Source organism: Aquarana catesbeiana, linkage group LG03 (genome assembly GCF_042186555.1).
Source record: "Aquarana catesbeiana isolate 2022-GZ linkage group LG03, ASM4218655v1, whole genome shotgun sequence".
Classification (NCBI taxonomy): domain Eukaryota; kingdom Metazoa; phylum Chordata; class Amphibia; order Anura; family Ranidae; genus Aquarana; species Aquarana catesbeiana.
This window is the reverse complement of record NC_133326.1, coordinates 167,449,640-167,472,977: the sequence shown is the minus strand read 5'-3', so window position 1 is coordinate 167,472,977 and position 23,338 is coordinate 167,449,640. Positions and strand designations below refer to the sequence as shown.

The 23,338-nt window shown below is 45.9% G+C and overlaps 1 protein-coding gene across 2 annotated transcripts in view; it reads right to left on the bottom strand.

Annotated features, from left to right (window-relative positions):
- Window positions 1–11,765, bottom strand: part of DHTKD1 (dehydrogenase E1 and transketolase domain containing 1) — a 77,995-nt gene extending 66,230 nt beyond the window's left edge. Inside the window, exon 1 of one of the 2 annotated variants that reach the window (XM_073619497.1) lies at window positions 11,458–11,765. In XM_073619497.1, coding sequence (XP_073475598.1) covers window positions 11,458–11,620 — 163 coding nt within the window. In that variant the 5' untranslated portion in view covers window positions 11,621–11,765. The remainder of the gene's footprint in view (window positions 1–11,457) is intronic. The other variant, XM_073619496.1, reaches the window with a different exon arrangement.
- Window positions 11,766–23,338: the final 11,573 nt, after the last annotated feature.

The following is a 23,338-nucleotide window of genomic DNA, read 5'->3' as shown; positions in this document are numbered from 1 at the left end:
AAATTAGGAAGTTTAAAGCCATTTTCTGATCTGCGGGGTCCAGCTCTCTAAAAAGAGAAGCATTACGGGTAAAACCTCGTTTCTTCGGACACGAGGCCCGGGTACCATTCAATTCGGCCATGAAAAGACACTTTGAATGGATCCGGTTCGCCTGGCTTGCCCCAGTATAGGATCTTAGGATATTCCCTTTGGAGCTCAGCACAGGACATCTTTACACGTCCATCACCTAAGACACTGGCGTAAAAACTGAGGTATCCCTGCAAGGGGGAGGGATTATATAGGGGGTTGAACTTCCTGATAGGGTGTGCCAGTGTCCAATCACCAGTGATACCTATATAACCCATCAGTAATTACTGTGACTCTGTGTCCCGTGATGTTCGAGAAAGAAATGTACATTTCTAGAACCCTAGATCTTAACAGGTGTAGTGCCCAGCAGGACCAGATTTAGACCTTGGGGGCCCAGGGCACTTCAGGTTCAGTGGGTCCCTCATACACAGGAGTTAAAATCCATGGCAAATCACACATCAAAGTCTATTTATTGCATGTAATTGGAACCGAAACGTTATACATAAACAGAAAAGTTAAATGAATGATACAACATTATGAGGTCACGTGTGCATGCACACGTGCAATCATATACTTGTTTCTTAAAAGAGGAACTTTGCCCACTTTTTTTTTTTTTATTCCCTCCTACCTGTCCTTAATACATATACTCACCAGCCCAACGAATCCAGCATTGTCCTGCTGCTGACCGCTGCCACCTTCTTCTCCGATGTCATCAGGAGTCAGCTGTCACTTCCTTGATCTTGCAGCTGGCCCCTGAAGACATACCGCCACCAGCTGCTGTGTGTCCCTGCTCCTATAGCCTCCTGGGATATCATCATTCTCACCTAGGCAAAAATGGTGATGTGGGATGGCACCAAAGTAAAAAAAAAAAATCAGGCTTCACTTACCAGTAATGTCTTTTTCAGGAGTCTTTCAAGACAGCACTTTAAGAGAAGCTCCTCTCCCTTTACCCAGGAAATGCTGCACCTGCGTGCTCTTTAAAATGCCCCTTTTAGCTAAACCTTTTAGTTTGTCTGGAGCACCTCCAACCTGCTGGAAAGAGACAACATAACAGGGAAAACTAACCCTCAACAATCACAATCCAACCATAACATGGGTGGGCAGTCGCTGCTGTCCTGAAAGACTCTAGGGAAAATTCAAGTTACACTTACTGGTAATGTATTTTCCTAGTGTCTTTCAGGACAGCATCTTGACAGAATAAACGAGTACTTACCATCTAGGTGGGACAACAGCCTGCAGGACCTTTCGACCAAACGCCTACCTCTTGGCTGACATCAAGCCCAGTCTATAATGCTAGACAAACAGAGAAGCTTTTCCACATTGCAGCCCTACAAATGGGTCCTGGTACCTGCTTTGTCTGCATATGCCAAAGTCATTACCCTAGTAGACGTAGAGTGTGCATCCCATTTCTTATATAAGCCTGTTTAAGCCACAGTATACATGGAGGTTCTGCATCCTTTCTTGGCTCCCCAAAAAAAAAAATTGAATCAGTCTTCCTAAACTCTTTGGTAGACTGTAAATATTGAATGACACACAAAGAGTATCTACTATTTGATTGCCTAGGGGAGTAGCTGGCCGCATCATTTCTCGAGCGAACCGGCAAGCATGAGAAATACCGGCGACATAAAGCCCCCCCCCCGCCTCACCGCTTGAGCTACTCGGAACGGTTTTATGAGAAAGCTGACTGCCAAAAACGATATGGGCTCATGGCCAATATCTTCAGCCGTAATCCCAGTATACCACTTGCAAACCGCATTGTATATATACATATTGGCATCGGCAAGTGGTTAAGGCCTGCTTAAAGCCTCCATGCACACCTGAGCGTAGCGTTGCTTGAAACCTGTAGCTCGAAAAAACGGAGTTACTTACCGGTAACATCCTTTTCCTGGAATCTTTCAGGACAGCACCATAGAGAGACACTGGCTCCTCCCCTCTTAGGAAACACCGCCTTCCAATTCGATATTTAAATCTCATCCTCCCACCGACCCCTCAGTTCTTCAAGAGTTCCTCCGGCCAGCTGGGGAGACACAAGAATACGTCATACAAATCTTTATCTTACCTGACGCTCTCATGCGATGAGTTCTCATAGACAATCAATAACCTGGGTGGGTACTAGTGCTGTCCTGAAAGATTCCTGGAAAAGGATGTTACCGGTAAGTAACTCAGTTTTTCCCCATTCATCTTTCAGGACAGCACCATAGAGAGGATAAGCGAGCACCTTACCTTAGGGAGGGACTACTGCCTGCAGCACCTTACGCCCAAAAGCTTGGTCTTTGGCTGACAGCAGGTCCAATCTGTAATGCTTCACAAACGTGGAAAAACTGGACCACGTTGCTGCCCTACAGATCTGCTCCGGAGAAGCACCAGCCCACTCTGCTTGAGAAGTTGCCACTGCCCTGGTGGAATGTGCTTTAATACCCTCCGGGGGTTCCAAACCCCCGATTACATAGGCCTGGCTAATGGCCAACCTTAACCATCTGGCTATTGATCGTTTAGAGGCTTTAAACCCTTTCCTAGCCCCTGAAAATAATACAAAAAAAGAATCGGATTTCCTAAACTGTTTTGTACTAAGTACTGAAGGACGCACCTTCTAACGTCCAGTTTGTGAAAAACATGCTCCTGTTCCCTCACAGGATTCGAACAGAAGGTAGGTAAAATAATTTCTTGCCCCCTATGAAAACTAGAGGCCACTTTTGGCAAAAAGGCCGGATCCGTTTTAAAAATCAAACGGTCCGGAAAAACCTGAAAAAAAGGCGCCCTAATAGAAAGGGCTTCGAGTTCACTCACTCTCCTTGCTGTGGTGATCGCCACCAAAAACACCATTTTGAGGGTGATCAACTTCAAGGTACAGGATTCCAATGGCTCAAAAGGATCCCCTGTAAGAGCCTGTAAAACTAAAGAAAGATCCCACACTGGGAAAGGGGAAATTTTAACTTGCCTCTGTCTGCCTAAAGCTCTAAAAAACCTAGCTACCCAAGGATCTATAGCTAGCGGCTTTTCCAGGAATACGCTTAGTGCCGACACCTGTCCTTTCAAGGTGCTAAGGGCTAATCCTTTGTCCGTTCCTGCCTGCAGAAATTCTAATACTGCTACAGAACTTCGTACATCGAAGGAGCTTTCTGTGCACCAACTATTAAAGCGTTTCCACACCTTTAGGTAAATGGCTTGCGTCTCTCTTTTCCTGCAATTTAGGAGAGTTGTCACTAGCCGATCCAAGAAACCTTTGCCCTTCAGCAATTCTTCCTCAGTAGCCACGCTGCGAGGTTCCATCGCTCCACCTGAGGACAACAGATTGGACCCTGAGAAAGAAGATCCTCCTGGATAGGCAGAATCCAGGGAGGTTCCACTGTCAGACTCTTCAAGAGAGAGAACCACGGCCTCCTTGGCCAGTGTGGTGCTATCAGAATGAGGGTTGTGTCTTCTGACCGAAATTTTCTCAGAACTGCTGGAATCATTACGGGAGGGGGGAAGGCATAACACTTTGAGAAACGCCAGCTCTGAGCTAGTGCATCCACCCGGCTGCTCCGTCCCATCTGTTTAGGGAAAAGAACAGACGAGCTTTTGTATTCGCCTTTGAGGCGAAGAGATCCACAGAGGGGACCCCCCACTTCCGAGTAATCATCTCGAAGATGTCCTGGTTCAAGACCTAGTCGCCTTCCTTCAGCATTTTTCTGCTCAGAAAATCTGCCACTTGGTTCTGCTCCCCCTTCAGATGTATTGCAGAAAGAGAGAGAATGTTCCCTTCGGCCCACCTGAGGATGGATTCTGCCAGACCCCACAAGGATCTGCTCCTGGTTCCCCCTTGCCTGTTGATGTAGGCCACTGCTGATGAGTTGTCCGAACGGACCCTCACATGCTGTCCCAGGAGTTCTCTCTGAAAAGCTCTGAGAGCCAACTCTATTGCTCTCAGTTCCCTCCAGTTCGAGGACTTCTTTGCGTCTTCTTTTTCCCAGGTGCCTTGCATCATCTTGGAATCTAGGTGTGCTCCACACCCTGTGCCGCTCGCATCGGTCGTAACCGTTCTGGACACTGGAAGGACCCATTCCAGGCCCTGTGAGAGATTGGACCCTTTCCTCCACCACCAGAGGGACCTCTTGACCTGACTTGGCACAGATATAAGGGAGTCCAGAGATGCTGGACTGTGGTCCCAGACACTCAGAATAAACAGCTGTAGGGGGCGAAAGTGCAGCCCTGCCCAATGAACTGCCGGAAGCGTGGCAGTCAGTAAGCCCAATGCTGACATTGCTTTTCTTACTGAGATCTGCTGCCCTGGAGCAGTAATATTGCTCTGTCCACCTTCTGGATTTTTTCTACTGGAAGGAACACTTTTTGTTTGTCGAATCCAATACATAGCCCAGGAAGGTGACCTTTTGGGCCGGAACCAAACTGGATTTTTCCAGGTTCAAGAGCCACCCCAAGTTTTCTAAGCTGTCTCTTGCTACCTGAAGATCCTGGGACAACTGCTCCGGGGAAGGAGCAAACAGGAGTAGGTCGTCTAGGTAAGCGACTACAGAGATGCCTCTGAGCCGCAAGAAAGCCAGGACCTCCACCATCACTTTGGTGAAGATGCGGGGGGAAGAGGATAGTCCAAAGGGGAGTGCTCTGAACTATAGATGAAACGTTCCTTCCCCGGTTTTCACTGCTAGCCTGAGAAACCTCTGGTAACTTTCTGCGATTGGAATGTGCAGATAAGCGTCCTTTAAGTCTATTGATGCCATGAAGCAATTTGGGGGAAGAAGCGCTTTCACCGAATAGATAGAATCTATCCGGAATTTCCTGTAGGTAATTGAGACATTCAGAGGCTTCAGATTCATGATAAGCCTGAATTTTCCCGAAGGCTTGCGGACCACAAAGATGTGGGAGTAAAAGCCTCTGCCTGTCTCCTCTACAGGAACCCTCACTATCACCACTTGTTCCTCTAACTCCTGTAGACAGGATAGAAGAGCTGACGATTTCTCTGCACACTTTGGCAGCTCGGTGACCAGAAGTCTGTGCTGAGGAGGTTCCGAGAACTCTAGCTGGTAACCTCTTCTTATGATCCATAACACAAACTGGTTGGAGGTGATCATCTCCCACTGTGGGAGGAAGGCCCCCAATCTTCCTCCCACCGTGGTTACCCTGTCATTGGGACTTCTTGGGCTGTTCAGGAGGGCGAAAAATCGCCCCTCCCCGCCCCTTGCCCTTCTGCCCCCAAGCTTTTTTCTGCCGCTCACCTTTTGGGGCTTCGAACTTTCTCTGAGGACGAAACTTTCTTTTAGCCTGCTCCCCCAACTTCTTTTTAATGGGAAAGGCCTTTTTCTTATCGGCCGTCCGATCCAAAACGGCCTCTAACCCTGGACCAAACAAGAGATCCCCTGTGAGTGGGATTCCACAGAGTTTAACTTTAGACGCGCTGTCTCCTTGCCACGTCTTAAGCCATAAGGCCCTTCGAGCCGAATTAGTGAGGGCTGAAGACCTTGCGGACATGCGCACTGATTCGGCAGAAGCGTCCGCAATATACGCTACACCCTTAAGTAGCATGGGGAAGGAAGCCAAAATAGTCTCTTTTGGCGTTCCTGCCTCAATGTGCGCTTTTATTTGAGTAAGCCAATATTCCATGTTGCGGGCCACTACTGTGACCGCCATGGCAGGCTTAAGGTTTCCCTGTGATGAATCCCAGGACTTCAAGAGAGAGTCCATCCTTCTGTCCATGGGGTCTGCAAGAACCCCCATGTCCTCGAAGGCCAGATCTGTTTGTCTGGAAACTTGAGAAAAAGCAGCATCCAGCCTAGGGGTCTTATTCCAGACTAGAGACTCCCCTTCTGCAAAAGGAAACCTTCGCTTCAAAGCCCTTGAAAAGAAAGGTTTTCTCTCGGGATCTTTCCATTCATTCTTTATGGCCTCAACCAATACATCATGGACTGGGAAATTCCTCCCTTTTTGTTCCCCAAGACCTTTGTACATTTGGTCATGGAGCGATAACACCTTCTTTTCTTGCTGAATTCCCAAAGTGGTGTGAATAGCTCCCAAGAGCTCCTCCACTTCATCCAGGGAAAGCTTATAGCGAGAGGTTTTTGTGGATTCCCCATCCACCTCCTCCACATCCGATTCCCTTTGAGAATCCGAAGCGGTGCTATCTGGCTCCTCCTCAATTTCCACTCTGGAGCCCTCTGGTCTCTCTCCACTAACAGAGGGAGTATCCACTGGGCTAGGTGCAACACTCTGCTGCACTGGTAAAGGACTGCTTTGGGCTTGCGGCAACTGGAAGCTAGAAAAGAGTGCTTTAAAGGACTGAAAGGTGCTAGAAAGCTCCTTGACGGATGCAGCAAGATCTGTACCTTGACTTGCTTTTCTCTGTGGCTTTCTGAAAAAGAAAGAGAGAGAGAATCGCCATAAATGCCCAATCCCACCAGTGCTTTACAGAGGACCACCAGGAGTGCCCCCCCAGGACCAACCACCACCAGGGTCCCAGACACACTCCACTTCCCCCCGACCACCAGTGAGGGGAGAACACCCGTGAAGCTATCGGGATTAGGTAAGAGAACACCACCCCAGGGTTCCACTTACCTTAGCATGGCTGGTGCTACTGTCTCCTGGAGCAGTTCTAGAGACCTCTGTCTCCGACATGTCCGCTGAGGATGGTGGTCGAACGCTTCCCCCGACAGCTGACTCTACAGCAAACAAGAGGGTCGACCCCTATATATATATATATATATATATATATATATATATAGGGCCCCACAGAAAAAGCCCAGTCCAGTGAGGCGGCATATATGTGTACCATCAGCAGGAAAGGGGTTAAATTAATATTTTGTGCTCAGTTTTGTTTTCTTTTATTTTAGGTGGGTAGGTGAACGCTATTTTCTTAAGAGCAATTTATAAAACAGTATGCCAGTCTGTGAATGCTAAGTGTCTGTGATTGAGCAGTCATTAGATAACCTCTGCCCTTTGTGATTGCTGTTAACCAATCACAGGCATCACAGATGTAAACACTGCACGTGTTTACATTCAACCCATTTGCAATGGAGAAAGGGGAGCATTCAATGTTTGTACACACAGCAGGAAGGAACAGGGTTTTTTTTATTTGGGGGGGGGGGTATTTAAAGTGCCACTGACACCAATGATTGTTGAATTGTTTTTCAAAGAAATAAAATGTAAATAAATACATTCCTGATTTTTTGTGCAATACAATTAAAGCATTATTAAACCCAAAAGCAATTCTATTACAGCTTACCGATTCTTAGGCCCCTTACACACGGTGTTGAAGTCTGCCTGTTCAATGGGGAATCTGTCCGATGAGCCCTGGTCCGTGTCTGCTCCACTCATGCAGAGCAGACACAGACCGCTCTCCTCTATGGGCAGTCGAATGTAAACGGATCGCCTATCCGTTTACACGAAACTGCCATCCGATCCGCCAGATGGACGGGGAACGAATCCCCATCTGTCTGTTATTAACAGATAAGATCGGTTCAGATGTGGCTGTCAATGGACACCTATGCATTTTTAGTGCATTTTCAGTTTTGCAGAAACACACTACAGTCCATTTAACATGGTTTCCTATGGATCACATTCACATCTGTGCATTTTATGGAAAGGGCCAGGGACTTTTTTTCTGGTTTTTGGTTTCACAGACTTCAATGGATCAAAAACATGTATTAAAAAAACGCAACAAAATGCACCTGGAATATGCAAACTGCATAGATGTGAAACATGCCTTACACCCACCGCTCCATAGAGGAAACCCGATCGGGTCCGCTTGAAAAACGGACAGGTGGACCAGATCAGTCTACTAGTGTGAAAGGGGCCTTAGGCAGGATTCACATCTGTGCATGTTGCTTTTGAACATTTCTGCAGTGCTTTTTGCGTTTTTTTTTTTTACTGCGTTTTTTCCACGATTTGCTGTTTTTTTTTGTTGAAAAATTGCCGTTTGGCAGATTTAAAAACTCAAAACGCAAATCACGTCAAAAAATGCACTACATACTTTTCTGCAGATTCTCCATTGAAATCTACTGAACCAAGAAAGCACTGTTTCGCATTTAAAAAAGTCCCTGGCCCTTTCCAAAAACAGAGAGGCACAAAAATGCATTGATCTGAACATGTTCCATAGGAACCCATGTTAACAAAATGTCCTGCATTGCTGCAAAAAGCATGAAAAAATGCATTGGTGTGAATAGAGCCTTAGATGGCTGCATTTGTTTTCTTTTTAGGCTTTTGATTGCTCTATTTTAACCTGGTCATCTAGCCATTAAGTCTGTTTTCCAACAGAACAAGCTATCCTGCAGATGTAGCAGTTATAGGGTTGAGGCAAACGATTTACTACTGACGGGGGGGGGGGGGGGGCTTACAATGATCAGCTTTTAGTAATGCAAACCTTTATCCCATAAGGAGTAAGGAGTAAACTGTTGCAAAGGCTTATAAAGTAATGAAAGGAAAAAAGATAAAACTGCGCATAGGTAAATATAGACAAATTAGAAAGCTGCAGTCCCTATGTATAACACAAACATAAATAAAACCAAGTGAGAAAATGTGAAACTGCGCTAATAGACTGATATAAATGACAATTGACCATCATAAGGTACAACCCTACGTGATATGTCACGCACATGTTACTTCTTCACAGAGGGTAAGAAGAAGAAGTAACATGTGCGTGACATATCACGTAGGGTGAGAAGAGAGGCTAACGCAAACCAGAAGTGACATGCTTTCCGTGCTGAGGGTTTGCTGTCCCGCTACTGATCCATCTGATATCAAGGCCCCCAACTTTTCAACATAGCGGAGCCGTCTGGTTTTTGATGGAGGTCCGGAGTGATTATTCCTTTACAGCTTACCCAGACCCTCTGTAGTGGGGGGTCATGGGTCTCTAGTAAGCGGCCAGCTTTTATATTTGGTGACGGTGGATCTGACACTTCATACTTTCATCAACAAACTTTCAATACTCATCAGCACTTGGGTGGTCATCGCATTTATTATATGGATGTCTCAAGATTTGCACTGATGCACATGATTATGCACTTTTGCACATGTATTGATCGCATATTTTTTATGAGCAATTATTTATATGCTCCATATATTTACATGGCTTTTTTTCTTGTACCTTATGATGGTCAATTGCCATTTATATTAGTCTATTAGAGCAGTTTCACATTTTCTCACTTATAAGGTAATGAGCTGGAGTTTGGCTTCAATTTCTAAGTGTGTCAAAATCTGCTAGTACGTCTAACCCCTTCCCGGACTGACAATGCTGCAGATCCTCCTGTGCTCCTTCATCCAGAGCGGGGGCACTCTAATTCAGGAAGTGTGTTATCGGAAAGATCACAAGGTGAAAACAGAAGGAAAGAAAGCCTAAAAAAAATAAATGCAAGCACCACATTTAATGAGTGGTAAACTGCAATATAGAATACATTTTTGGGTTCATTATGGGAGGAGTGTTGGATGCTTGGTTCCGGTAATGAAGGAGTGTACACTGATGAGGTTATTCTAGTTAATGTGATTTTTATTATGAAACTGAAGGAGAGAGTCCATTTTTATTCTATAACAGGACACCTGAGGACAGATGGGAGGAGCCATGAGAAAATCCCATGTGACCTAATGAGGAGTGTGCTGTGTACATGGAGGGGATTGTACATCCTGCCAGTGACTTATAATATGCGGTAGATAGGAGATCACACTACACACATACTGATCGGGGAGATCACACTATACACACACAGTGATTGGGGAGATCACACTACACACACACACACAGTGATTGGGGAGATCACACTACACACACACACACACACACAGTGATTGGGGAGATCACACTACACACACACACACAGTGATTGGGGAGATCACACTACACACACACACACACAGTGATTGGGGAGATCACACTATACACACACACACAGTGATTGGGGAGATCACACTATACACACACACACAGTGATTGGGGAGATCACACTATACACACACACACAGTGATTGGGGAGATCACACTATACACACACACACAGTGATTGGGGAGATCACACTATACACACACACACAGTGATTGGGGAGATCACACTACACACACACACAGTGATTGGGGAGATCACACTATACACACACACAGTGATTGGGGAGATCACACTATACACACACACAGTGATTGGGGAGATCACACTATACACACACACAGTGATTGGGGAGATCACACTACACACACACACTGATCGGGGAGATCACACTACACACACTGATCGGGGAGATCACACTACACACACTGATCGGGGAGATCACACTACACACACAGTGATTGGGGAGATCACACTATACACACACACACAGTGATTGGGGAGATCACACTATACACACACACAGTGATTGGGGAGATCACACTATACACACACACAGTGATTGGGGAGATCACACTATACACACACACAGTGATTGGGGAGATCACACTACACACACACACTGATCGGGGAGATCACACTACACACACTGATCGGGGAGATCACACTACACACACTGATCGGGGAGATCACACTACACACACACACACACACTGATCGGGGAGATCACACTACACACACACTGATCGGGGAGATCACACTACACACACACTGATCGGGGAGATCACACTACACACACTGATCGGGGAGATCACACTACACACACTGATCGGGGAGATCACACTACACACACTGATCGGGGAGATCACACTACACACACACACACACACTGATCGGGGAGATCACACTACACACACTGATCGGGGAGATCACACTACACACACACTGATCGGGGAGATCACACTACACACACTGATCGGGGAGATCACACTACACACACACACACACACACACTGATCGGGGAGATCACACTACACACACACTGATCGGGGAGATCACACTACACACACTGATCGGGGAGATCACACTACACACACACACACACACACTGATCGGGGAGATCACACTACACACACACACACTGATCGGGGAGATCACACTACACACACACTGATCGGGGAGATCACACTACACACACACTGATCGGGGAGATCACACTACACACACACTGATCGGGGAGATCACACTACACACACACTGATCGGGGAGATCACACTACACACACACACACTGATCGGGGAGATCACACTACACACACACTGATCGGGGAGATCACACTACACACACACTGATCGGGGAGATCACACTACACACACACTGATCGGGGAGATCACACTACACACACACACACTGATCGGGGAGATCACACTACACACACACTGATCGGGGAGATCACACTACACACACACTGATCGGGGAGATCACACTACACACACACTGATCGGGGAGATCACACTACACACACACTGATCGGGGAGATCACACTACACCCTCAATGCGGATCTGGCACTGACATTCCCCCCACACACACCTGCTCTGCCACCAGCTGTCTCGCTGAGCGGTCCACGCATTCGGCTGCCATTGGAGTCGCTCTTCTTCGGTCTATAGCCGTACACGCCGCGCTCGGTGCGATAACCTCTATATAGGAGAGGCCGCCAAAGCCTAGCCCCGCGCGCACCGAACCAAGCCGACATGCTCACCGAGCTCGCTCACAGCAGACACTAAAGTGTTAATAACCCTAATCTCAAAGCAGACTACAGCGCATGTGCGACTCGCAAACCGTAAAGGGTGGGCTATACCCTCTAAGGTGCATTGGCTGGATTTGGGGGCGCGTTGCTGAAGGTACGAGTATGTTGTCCAATGGCGTAGAGGGGAGGGGCTGGTAAAAGTAAGGGGAGGGGAGAAGCTGTCGAGAAGTGCCCCCCCCCATCGAATATTGCCCGGGATGTACTGCGCATGCGCAAGACGAGGCCGCGCTTCAGCTGATTTGGCGTTCAGCTGGAGTGACGTGACCAGTGTGCAAGCTCAGATCGAGGGACGGAGATGTTCTTTTAGCACAGGAGGTGAGCGGCAAAGTAAAGACACGAGACATTGATATTATATATTTATTTGTATTTTGAAGAATTATGGAACATTTTTTTAATATTTAGAGGATTATGAATGTATTATTGTTTATATATGTATATTCACTTACTGAAAAAATTGGGTTTCTTCTAATTTACATATATTGAATTGGTAAATTATCACTGGATTTAATTATGCTTTTATCTGTAAATATTTCTATCAGTATTAGCAGTGCAGCGTCACTTCACTTCCACATTTCTATACGCTATAGATGATTACAGCGACTAATTTACTTCTTTAAATTTATTTATTCACTGATAACGCGGGAATTTCACCCATTTATTATCACATTATTGTAATTGTGCACAGAATCCACCAGCTGAACGTGTCGGCTGAGCCATCAAAGTCAGAGGCTGCGAACTAGTGGTCCAGTCTGATGGTACACACTCGCATGTTTTTTTTAATTCCACTGTGGCTGGTCCCAAGTCTGTGCTGAGAAAGGAGGAGCGTCCCTTTCCCCTTCCCTTTCCCTTTCCCCTTCCCTTTCCCCTTCCCTTTCCCCTTCCCTTTCCCCTTCCCTTTCCCCTTCCCTTTCCCCTTCCCTTTCCCCTTCCCTTTCCCCTTCCCTTTCCCCTTCCCTTTCCCCTTCCCTTTCCCCTTCCCTTTCCCCTTCCCTTTCCCCTTCCCCCCTTGTAACCGCATCAGCCAGCTGAACATGTTCGCTTAGCCACCAAAGTCAGAGGCTTTAAGCTGCGAACTAGTGGTCCCGTCTGATGGTGCACACTCTAGCATAATAGAAAATGGACAAAAATGGCAAGGAAGAAGGAGAGGGAACCATTTTTCAGTATATAATATTTTTGTTAAGTCCACCATGGCCGGTCCGAAGTCCGTGCTGAGAAAGGAGGAGAGTCCCTTCCCCCCTTCCCTTCTCTCTCCCCTTCCCTTCTCTCTCCCCTTCCCTTCTCTCTCCCCTTCCCTTCTCTCTCCCCTTCCCTTCTCTCTCCCCTTCCCTTCTCTCTCCCCTTCCCTTCTCTCTCCCCTTCCCTTCTCTCTCCCCTTCCCTTCTCTCTCCCCTTCCCTTCTCTCTCCCCTTCCCTTCTCTCTCCCCTTCCCTTCTCTCTCCCCTTCCCTTCTCTCTCCCCTTCCCTTCTCTCTCCCCTTCCCTTCTCTCTCCCCTTCCCTTCTCTCTCCCCTTCCCTTCTCTCTCCCCTTCCCGCCTTGTAGCAACATAAGCCAGCTGAACGTGTTGGCTGAGCCACCAAAGTCAGAGGCTTTCAGCTGCGAACTAGTGGTCCTGCCTGATGGTGCACACTCGAGCATAAAAGAAAATGGACAAAAATGGCAAGGAAGAAGGAGAGGGAACCATTTTCAGTATACAATGTTTTTTTTTTAACTCTCAGCAAGTCCGTGCTGAGAAAGGAGGAGGGTCCCTTTCACTTTCCCCCTCCCCTTCCCCCTCCCCTTTCCCCTCCCCTTCCCTTCCCCCTTCCCCCTTCCAGCCTTGTAACAACATCAGCCAGCTGAACATGTTCGCTTAGCCACCAAAGTCAGAGGCTTTAAGCTGCGAACTAGTGGTCCCGTCTGATGGTGCACACTCTAGCATAAAAGAAAATGGACAAAAATGGCAAGGAAGAAGGAGAGGGAATCATTTTCAGTATACAATGTTTTTGTTAACTCCACTGTGGCCGGTCCCAAGTTTGTGCTGAGAAAGGAGGAGGGTCCCTTTCCCCTTCCCTTTCACCTTCCCTTCCCCTTCCCCTTTTTCCCTTTCCCTTCCCCCTTCCCTTCCTCCTTTACCTTCCCCTTTTCTTCCCCCTTCCCTTTCCCTTCCAGCCTTGTAGCAACATGAGCCAGCTGAATGGGTCGGCTGAGCCACCAAAGTCTGAGGCTTTAAGCTGCGAACTATTGGTCCCGTCTGATGGTGCACACTCTAGCATAAAAGAAAATTGTCCCAAGTCCATGCTGAGAAAGGACGAGGGTCACTTTCCCTTCCCCTTTCCCTTCCCCCTTTCCTTCCCCCTTCCCCTTCCCCCTTCCAGCCTCATAGCAACATCAGCCAGCTGAACGTGTCCGCTGAGCCACCAAAGTCAGAGGCTTTTTTTTTTTTTTTATTCTTTATTTTATCAAAATGTGTTATACACAAGAAGGAAAAACATTTTCCCTACTCAATAGGGATATACATTAACACATTTTGTTTCCATACCTTTCATTTACCCTTCCCCTCCTCCCCCCCCCTTTCCACCCCATCCTCAGACCCTTCTTTCTCCTCTTCTCTAGGTAATCTTAATCTCACGTATTTCTTTGTTAATTTAATCTTTTTCCACTTTTCCCATCTCTTAATGAATCCCTCTCTAGTATCCTCATGGCTCTGACTTAGAAATTCCATGTTATATATCTCTTCTATTTTATCAAACCACTCTCTAATTTTTGGACTCTCTACTTCCTTCCATTTCCTTGGTATTAAGCTTTTTGCAGCGTTTATCATATGTACAATCATTGAGTTTCTATATTCTTTTGTCGGGATATCTACCCCATGAAATAGACATGTCCATGGTTCCTCAGGTATATCTATATTAGTGATTTCCTTGGTATATCTCAGTATTTCCTTCCAGTACGTTCTACTTTTAGGGCACCCCCACCATATATGGGCCATGGTTCCCGTTTTCTTTACAGCCCCGCCAACACCCCGTTGTTTGACATTTCCCTAGTATTTCTGGGGTTCTATACCACAGGATTACGCATTTATAATTCAATAATTCATTTCCACCATCCCATTATTTACTGATGATCCATGTACCAGTTTCAGAATTTGTCCTACTTCTTGATTCCTTCCTCATTTCCCCAATTCCCTCTCCCAATTTATTATAAAAGTTGGAATTTCCAGATCTTCCCCTTCTATCAAGGATTTATATATCCTAGATATATTCGCACTTGTTTTTTCGATGGTACATAATTGCGCTATCGTTGTAAGTGCTTCTCCTTCTCTTATTGGGTGAGGAAGTGCTGCTGTGAAGTGTTTAAGCTGAAAATGCCTCCATTCATTAATCTCTAGTATATCTTTTTTATTTTTAATTCTTGTAAAGTGCAAATTTTTCCCCCTTGTATTATATCACGTAGTTGTGCGTTTTCTTTTTTAATCCAGTTCCCCCCTATCAAACTTTTCCCCGGTGCAAATAAATTATTTTCCTTTAGTGCCATTAATGGTGAGTTATATTTCCATTTATTTTTCTTGTGTAGTGCATCCCAAATTTTTAATACCCTCCGTGTCAATGTGTGTGTATTTTCTCCCAATGCCCTATTATGTGGTAGTATCCATATATCCCTTCCTAAATGTGTATTAGCCATTATATGTTCTATATTAACCCACCTTTTCTCATTGTTTGATTTAGCCCATTCCACCACGCGTGTTAACAGAACCGCCTCATAATATTTTTAAAAATCAGGTACATTTAATCCCCCTTGGCTTTTTACTTTCTTCAGAATTGCCAGAGAAATTCTAGGTTTCTTATTGTGCCATATTAATTTAGTGATTAAAATTCTTAAAGTTCTAAAATATGCTGGGGGTATATATATGAGGAGCTTCTGAAACTTGTACATGATCTTCAGAAGTATTATCATCTTTAGGGCGCTAATCTGGCCCATCCACGATAGGGGGCGTGCTGCTATCCTTTTTATTTCTCCTCTAATAATGGGATATAGTTTGGTTGATATATTTCCTCTGACTATGCCGTTAGTTTGATCCCTAGATATTTTATTTTCGTCCTCCTCCAAGGGAATGGAAACTTTTGTTGTAAACTCTGTTCCTCTTTCAATTTCATATTTATATTTAATACTTCGGATTTACTCGGGTTGATCTTAAAATTAGATAGATCTCCGTATTCCTTTAGTGCTTTCATAAGATTGGGCATTGTAATTCGGGGGTTTGATATATAGAATAATATATCGTCTGCGAATGCAGCTAATTTATGCTCCTCTTCTCCAACTTTGAACCCCCCTATGTCTGCATCCCCCCCACACTGTCGCCAGGAAAGGTTCCAGCGCCAGCACAAACAGGAGCGGGGACAGGGGGCATCCCTGTCTCGTCCCGTTATTCATTCTAAAGGGGGTGACAATGTTCCATTTACTTTCACCATTACTGTAGGACCTTTTATATAATGCTTGTATCCACTGCATCATCCTTGGGCCTATCCCCATGCTCTGTAGGGTGCTCATCATGAATCCCCAGTCTACCCTGTCGAATGCCTTTTCGGCATCTATCGACAGGAGTAGACCGGGGACTCTCCCTTCTTTTATTTTTTTGGAGTAACAGAAGTGTTCTTACCCCGTTGTCCCTAGTACAAAGCCCACTTGATCGGGATGGACCAGCTCCGTCATTAAATCTTTCATCCTTGTTGCTAATATTTTCGCGAACAATTTTGTGTCCACGTTTAACAATGATATAGGTCTATAGTTTGAAAACTTAGTACTATCTTTGCCTTCTTTTGCTATAATGGTAATTGATGAAAATAAGGCCTCTTTACTCATCTTGTACCTCCTTCCCAATCCATTCATATATGTGCATAGTTTTAGGGTCAGGATTTCTTTAAACCTTTTTAAGTATAACGTCGTATACCCATCTGGCCCTGGACTTTTTCCTGGTGCTGATTCGTTTAACGCCCGATTAATCTCCTCTACCGTTATTGGTATTTCTAAGGATATTGCTCTTTCCTCTGTTATCCGGGGGATCCTAGCTTTTTTTAGATATTCTTTTATTCTTTCTTTTTTCCCCTCATTCCATTGTCCTTTATGGTTTACTGAGTATAGTTGTTCATAGAAGTCTCGGAATACCATCGCTATGTCCTTTGTATTATAGATCATTTCCACTTTTTTATTTAGTATTTTTTCTATGAAGTTTATTGATTTTTTTTTTCCTTAACATCCTTGCTAGACACTTGCTATTTTGATTCCCCCATGAGATTTTATTGAAGGTTTTCCTTATTTCCTGCTCTAATAGTTCTTTTAATTCATCTCTTTTTACTACTAGTTCTTGTGACAGTTCCTGATCTTGCCCTCTCCCTTTTTTGTGTTTTTGCTCCAATAGGTATATTTCTTCTATCAATTTTGCCATCTTTTTCATTCTTTCCTTCTTTCTCCTAGTTCTCATTGAGATCAGGATTCCCCTTATGTAGGCTTTACGAGCCTCCCACAGGGTATCGTCTGCAATCTCACTGGTTCCGTTTAAGCTAAAATATTGCTCTAATTCTTTTTTATTATCTCCTCCCCTTGTATATCTATAAGATCTTCATTTAGCCTCCATGAATACGCTTGTATCTGAGTTTCTGGTATCTTTATTTTCATGGTCATTTGGGCATGGTTAGATAGTGTAGTTATTTCTATATTGGTGGAGACTACTAATGCCGCGTACACACGAGCGGACTTTACGGCAGACTTTGCCCGGCGGACTTTTCGACGGACTTTTCAAATGAACGGACTTGCCTACACACAATCCACCAAAGTCCATCGAATTCGTATGTGATGACGTACGACCGGACTAAAACAAGGAAGTTCATAGCCAGTAGCCAATAGCTGCCCCAGCGTGGCTTTTTGTCCATCGAACTAGCATACAGACGAGCGGACTTTTCGACCGGACTCGATTTTGACGGATTGATTTAAAACATGTTTCAAATCTAAGTCCGTCCAACTTTTGAGAAAACAAAGTCCACTGGAGCCCACACATGATCGAATTGTCCGACGAAATCCAGTACGCCGGACCAAGTCTGCCATAAAGTCCGCTCGTGTGTACGTGGCATTAGTCTAGCATTCTATGTTCTATCAGCCAATAATCGATCCTAGTGTATGTCCCGTGTACAGGGGAGTAGAACGTATAATCTTGTGTCCTGGGATGTTGTATTCTCCATATATCTACTAACTGGTGTTGGTGCAATTTCTGTTTTATCGCCTTCAATTGGACACTCCTCGTCCCCTGTACACGGGGCGTACTATCTTGTTTTGGATCCATACAAAAATTGAAGTCCCCCGCCATGAACGCTTTCCCTTTTTTTTTTAAATTCCGATCATTTTTCCAGGGCCCCCCCAAATATACGGTTGGGCCTTTATTAGGGCAATAAATATTAGCCAATGTGCATTCCATTCCCAACAGCTTCCCCCTTAAGAAGAGAAATCTTCTCTCCGGGTCAGTTAATCTGTCCTCCAAGGAGAACCGAACTCCCTTACCTATTCCAATTGCAACCCCTTTTGCCTTTGTCATTGAGTCGCCATAGTACCAAGTTGGGAGCTTGTGGGAATACAACCTCACATTAGTTTCATGGGACAGGGGTGTCTCCTGTAGGAAGACCACCCTGGCCCCATGATGCTCGATCTCTTTCAAGATTTTATGCCTTTTTTTGTTGGTGTATTCAGCTCTGGCACATTGTAGGTCAAAAAAATAACTGTAGTTATGGTATAGTTATTTGCGACCTGTTTTCATAGAGATGGGTTGTTTGCATCCTATTTTCATGTAGATGTATTTCTGAGTTTACGATTCTTCTTTATGGGGTCTAAGTTTTGTCCTCCCCCCTCCCCACCGCCTCTCTCCGGCTCCTGACTCACAAATGGAGTCCCTCTCCATTCCCCCCTACGAGTCTCCAACCCTTGGGGTGTTACTCCAACTGTGGCAGCCGTTTTCCCGCCACCCCCCCAGTGGAAGAGCAGCCCGCTCTTCCCCGGGGCGCTCCAGGCTTCCCAACTGCTCAGTCCACTTCTCCACTCCCATCTTCCCCCCATCTCCTTCCTCCCCAAACCCCTCCCCCCCAGAATCCACTTGAATAGTTTCTTCTTTCTTTTTTTCTCTTAGTGCTTCTTGCGATTTTTCTGCGATTTCTACAATTTCTGCTAATATCTTTTCCCTCCTCTTTCATGACTTCATCCTTCTGTCCATCCCGGTATATCCAACTTTGGAACACCTATTTCCTTACAGAAATCTTCTAAGTCAGGAATCTTCAAACTACGGCTCTCCAGCTGTTGCGGAACTACACATCCCATGAGGCATTGTAAAACTCTGACATTCAGACATGACTAGGCATGATGGGAAATGTAGTTCCTGAACAACTGGAGGGCCCTAGTTTGAAGACCCCTGTTCTAAGTCCTCTGGGTATTTTATTCTCACAGATCTACCTTCTTTCTGGGCTACTATGGACGCCGGGAACCCCCAGCTATATTTAATATTATCCGTTCTCATTTGAACCAATAATGGCCTAAGAAGTCTTCTTCTTTTCAGTGTTTCTACTGATAGATCTGTGAAGATTTGAAGTTCTGCACCCTTGTATTTTAGTGGTAGTCTATCTCTCAATCTCTTCCATATCTCTGCCTTATCTTCATATAGCTGAAATCGTATTATGATATCCCAGGGTATTTCTGCATTTAGATGCAGAGGTTTCCTAATCCTATGCACTCGGTCTATTTTGAGTTCTTGCTCTTCTCCTCTGTCTAGTAGAGGGTTAAATATTTCCTTCATAGTTTTTTTTCAGCTCTTCACCTCTCTCTTCTGGAAGCGCTCTTATCCTTAGATTCTGGCGTCTGCTTTGGTTTTCTTGATTTTCTATTCTGTAAAATATTTCCCTTTGACTGGTTTGCAGAGTTTTAACTTGTGTTTTTAGTTCTTGTATTTCTGAGGCTTGCTTTTCGTTCTTGCCCTCCATTTCCTCTACCCTTTTTAGCAGATGACCCAAGTCAGCTTGCATTGTTGCGATTTCTGTCTTAAAAGAATTTTCTAGTCTTTTTTCTAATCTTTCAAACATCTCTATTCTGATTTGGTTGGCAATTGGGCATAAGTACTTTGCTCTCCTGCACCTGCTTTGTTGTCCATCCTGGGGTCTGCTTTAGTTTTTTCCTGTATTTCTCCTTTCTTTTTCGCAGACTTTTTTTCTTTAGTCGCTTGCTGTTTTTCAGGGACAGGGCTTTTTGGGTTTCCCTCTTTTGTTAAATATTTTTGGATCGTACTAGTGTTCAAACTTTCCTTGGGGTTTTAGGCTTGGTTCCTTTTGTAGTTCTGCTTCTCATTCTAGTGTTTTATTTAGATAAGAAAGACTGATGCAGGGTTTTCACAGTCAACAGGGTTTGCCAATGCACCTGCTAGGTTTTCCCGTTCAGCAAGCTTTCACAGTCAATTCGCCGTGCATCAACAGATTTCAGGGGGTAAACTGGGGCAGACACACAGATACTCATGTAATATATTTTACAGTCAGTAAAGTTTGCACAGGCAAATGCAAGATTTTCACATTTAACAGAGTTTCACCGTCAATTACTGGCCCGTAGGCAGGTGCAGGTTTTTCCCATTTAACAGGGTTTCATATTCAATCACCCGAGCGTAAGCAGTTTCCGTGAAAAATATATCTAAGGGTGTTTATTTGCTGCTTACAGTCCGTTTGCTCACCTCTCCATTATAGGTATTTCCTATCTGGGTGTAGCACTGTAACAGATGACAGGGTGTACATGTAAGTTTTTTACCGTTAGCAGGGTTTGTGAAAGTAAGTTTAGGGTGCAGGATTTTCACTTTCAACAAAATTTCATCATCAATTACCCTCTCGTCAGCAAGTTGTCCCAGGGTCCAGCGATGTCGGCAGCCGACCCGGTCACTCGATCGACTCTCGGCAGCTACCGCCGCCATCCTGGGTGAGGGAATCAGGACGTGAAGCGTTGCGGCTTCACTTCCCGGTTCCCTACTGCGCATGCGCGAGTCACGCTGCGCGTCGTAACTGGTCCCCGCTGTCTCCTGTGTGTTTCCCAGGAGACAGCGCGTAGGGACAGGGAGAGGCATAGACTCCCGTGGGAGTCTATGCTGGAAGTGGGTGCAAATACCTGTCTTAGAAATGGAACAGCTGAACATGTCGGCTGAGCCACCAAAGTCAGAGGCTTTAAGCTGCGAAGTAGTAGTCCCGTCTGATAGTGCGCACTCTAGCATAAAAGAAAATTGACAAAAATGGCAAGGAAGAAGGAGAGTAAACCATTTTCAGTATACAAGGTTTTTGTTAACTCCACCATGACCGGTCCCAAGTCCGTGCTGAGAAAGGAGGTGAGTACCTTTCCCCTCCCCTTTCCCCTCCCCTTTCCCCTCCCCTTTCCCCTCCCCTTTCCCCTCCCCTTTCCCCTCCCCTTTCCCCTCCCCTTTCCCCTCCCCTTTCCCCTCTTGTAGCAACATCAGCCAGCTGAACGTGTCAGCTGATCCATCAAATTTAGAGGCTTTAACCTGTGAGCTAGTGGTTACCGTCTGATAGTGTATGCTCGAGCATAAAAGAAAATGGACAAAGATGTCAAGTAAGAAGGAGAGGGAACCATTTTCAATATACAATGTTTTTGTTAACTCCACCATGACCGATCCCATGTCTGTGCTGATAAAGGAGGAGGGTTCCCTTTCCTTTTCCCCCTCCCCTTTCCTTCTCCCTTCCCTTCCCCTTTCCAGCCTTGTAGCAACATCAGCTAGCTGAACGTGTTGGCTGATGTTGGTTCAGTATACAATGTTTTTGTTGATTCCACCATGGCCGGTCCCAAGTCCGTGCTGAGAAAGGAGGGGGGTCCCTTTTCACTTTCCCCTTTCCTAGACCTTCCCTTTCCCCTCCCCCTCCTTTTCCCTTCCCCTTTCCTTCCCCCTTCCCCCTTCCAGCCTTGTAGCAACAGCAGCCAGTTGAACGTGACGGCTGAGCCACCAAAGTCAGAGGCTTTAAGCTGCAAATTAGTGGTCCCATCTAATGGTGCACACTCTAGCTTAAAAGAAAATGGACAAAAATGGCAAGGAAGAAGAAGGAACCATTTTCAGTATACAATGTTTTTGTTAACTCCACCATGGCCGGTCCCAAGTCCGTGCTGAGAAAGGAGGGTCCCTTTTCACTTCCCCTTCCCTTCGCCCTTCCTTTCCCCCTCCCTTTCCCTTTCCCCTTCCCTCTCCTTCCCTTTTTCTTCCCCCTTCCCTTTCCCCTTCCGTTCCAGCCTTGTAGCAACATGAGCCAGCTAAACGTGTCGGCTGAGCCACCAAAGTCAGGGTTTAAGCTGCGAACTAGTGGTCCCGTCTGATGGTGCACACTCTAGCATAAAAGAAAATGGTCGCTAGTGCATGCTGAGAAAAGAGGAGGGTCCCTTTCCCCTTCCCTTTTCCCTTCCCCCTAGTCTCGCCCTTCCCCCTTCCCCCTTCCCTCTTCCCATCCCCCTTCCAGCCTTGTAGCAACATGAGCCAGCTGAACGTGTTGGCTGAGCGACGAAAGTCAAAGGCTTTAAGCTGTGAACTAGTGGTCCCGTCTGGTGCGCACTCTAGCATAAAAGAAAAAAGGACAAAAATGGCAAGGAAGAAGGAGAGGGAACCATTTTCAGTATACAAGGTTTTTGTTAACTCCACCATGGGCGATCCCAAATCCGTGCTGAGAAAGGAGGCAAGTACCTTTCCCCTTCCATTTCCCCTCCCCTTCACTTTCCCTTCCCCTTACTCTCACCCTTCCCTCTTCCCATCCCCCTTTTAGCCTTGTAGCAACATCAGCCAGCTGAACATGTTAGCTGAGCCACCAAAGTCAGAGGCTTTAAGCTGCAAACTAATGGTCCCGTCTGATGTTGCACACTCTAGCATAAAATAAAATGGTCACAAGTCCATGCTGAGGAAGGAGGAGGGTCCCTTTCCCATCCCCTTTGCTTCCCCCTTCCCCTTCCCTCTTTACTCTTCCCTTCCCCCTTCCAACCTTGTAGCAACATCAGCCAGCTGAACGTGTTGGCTGAGCCACCAAAGTCAGAGGCTCTAAGCTGCAAACTAGTGGTCCCATCTGGTGCGCACTCTAGCATAAAAGAAAATAGAAAAAATGGCAAGGAAGGAGAGTAAACCATTTTCAGTATACAAGGTTTTTGTTAACTCCACCATGGCCGATCCCATGTCTGTGCTGAGAAAGGAGGAGGGTCCCTTTCCCCTTCCCATCCCTATACCCTCCCCTTTTCTCATCCCCTCCCCTTTCCTCCCCCCTTCATCTCCCCCTTCCCATTCCCTTCCCCTTTCCAGCCTTGTAGCAACATCAGCCAGCTGAACGTGTCGGCTGAGCCACCAAAGTCAGAGGCTTTAAGCTGCGAACTAGTGGTCCCGTCTGATGGTGCGCACTCTAGCTTAAAAGAAAATGGACAAAAATGGCAAGGAAGGAGAGGGAACCATTTTCAGTATACAATGTTTTTGTTAACTCCACCATGGCCAGTCCCAAGTCTGTGCTGAGGAAGGAGGAGGGTCGCTTTCCCCTTCCCTCCCCTTCCCTTTTTTCTTCCCCTTTCCCTCCCCCCTCCTTACACCTCCCTTTCCCCTTCCCCCTACCTTTCCCTTCCCTTTTTCTTCCCCCTTCCCTTTCCCTTCC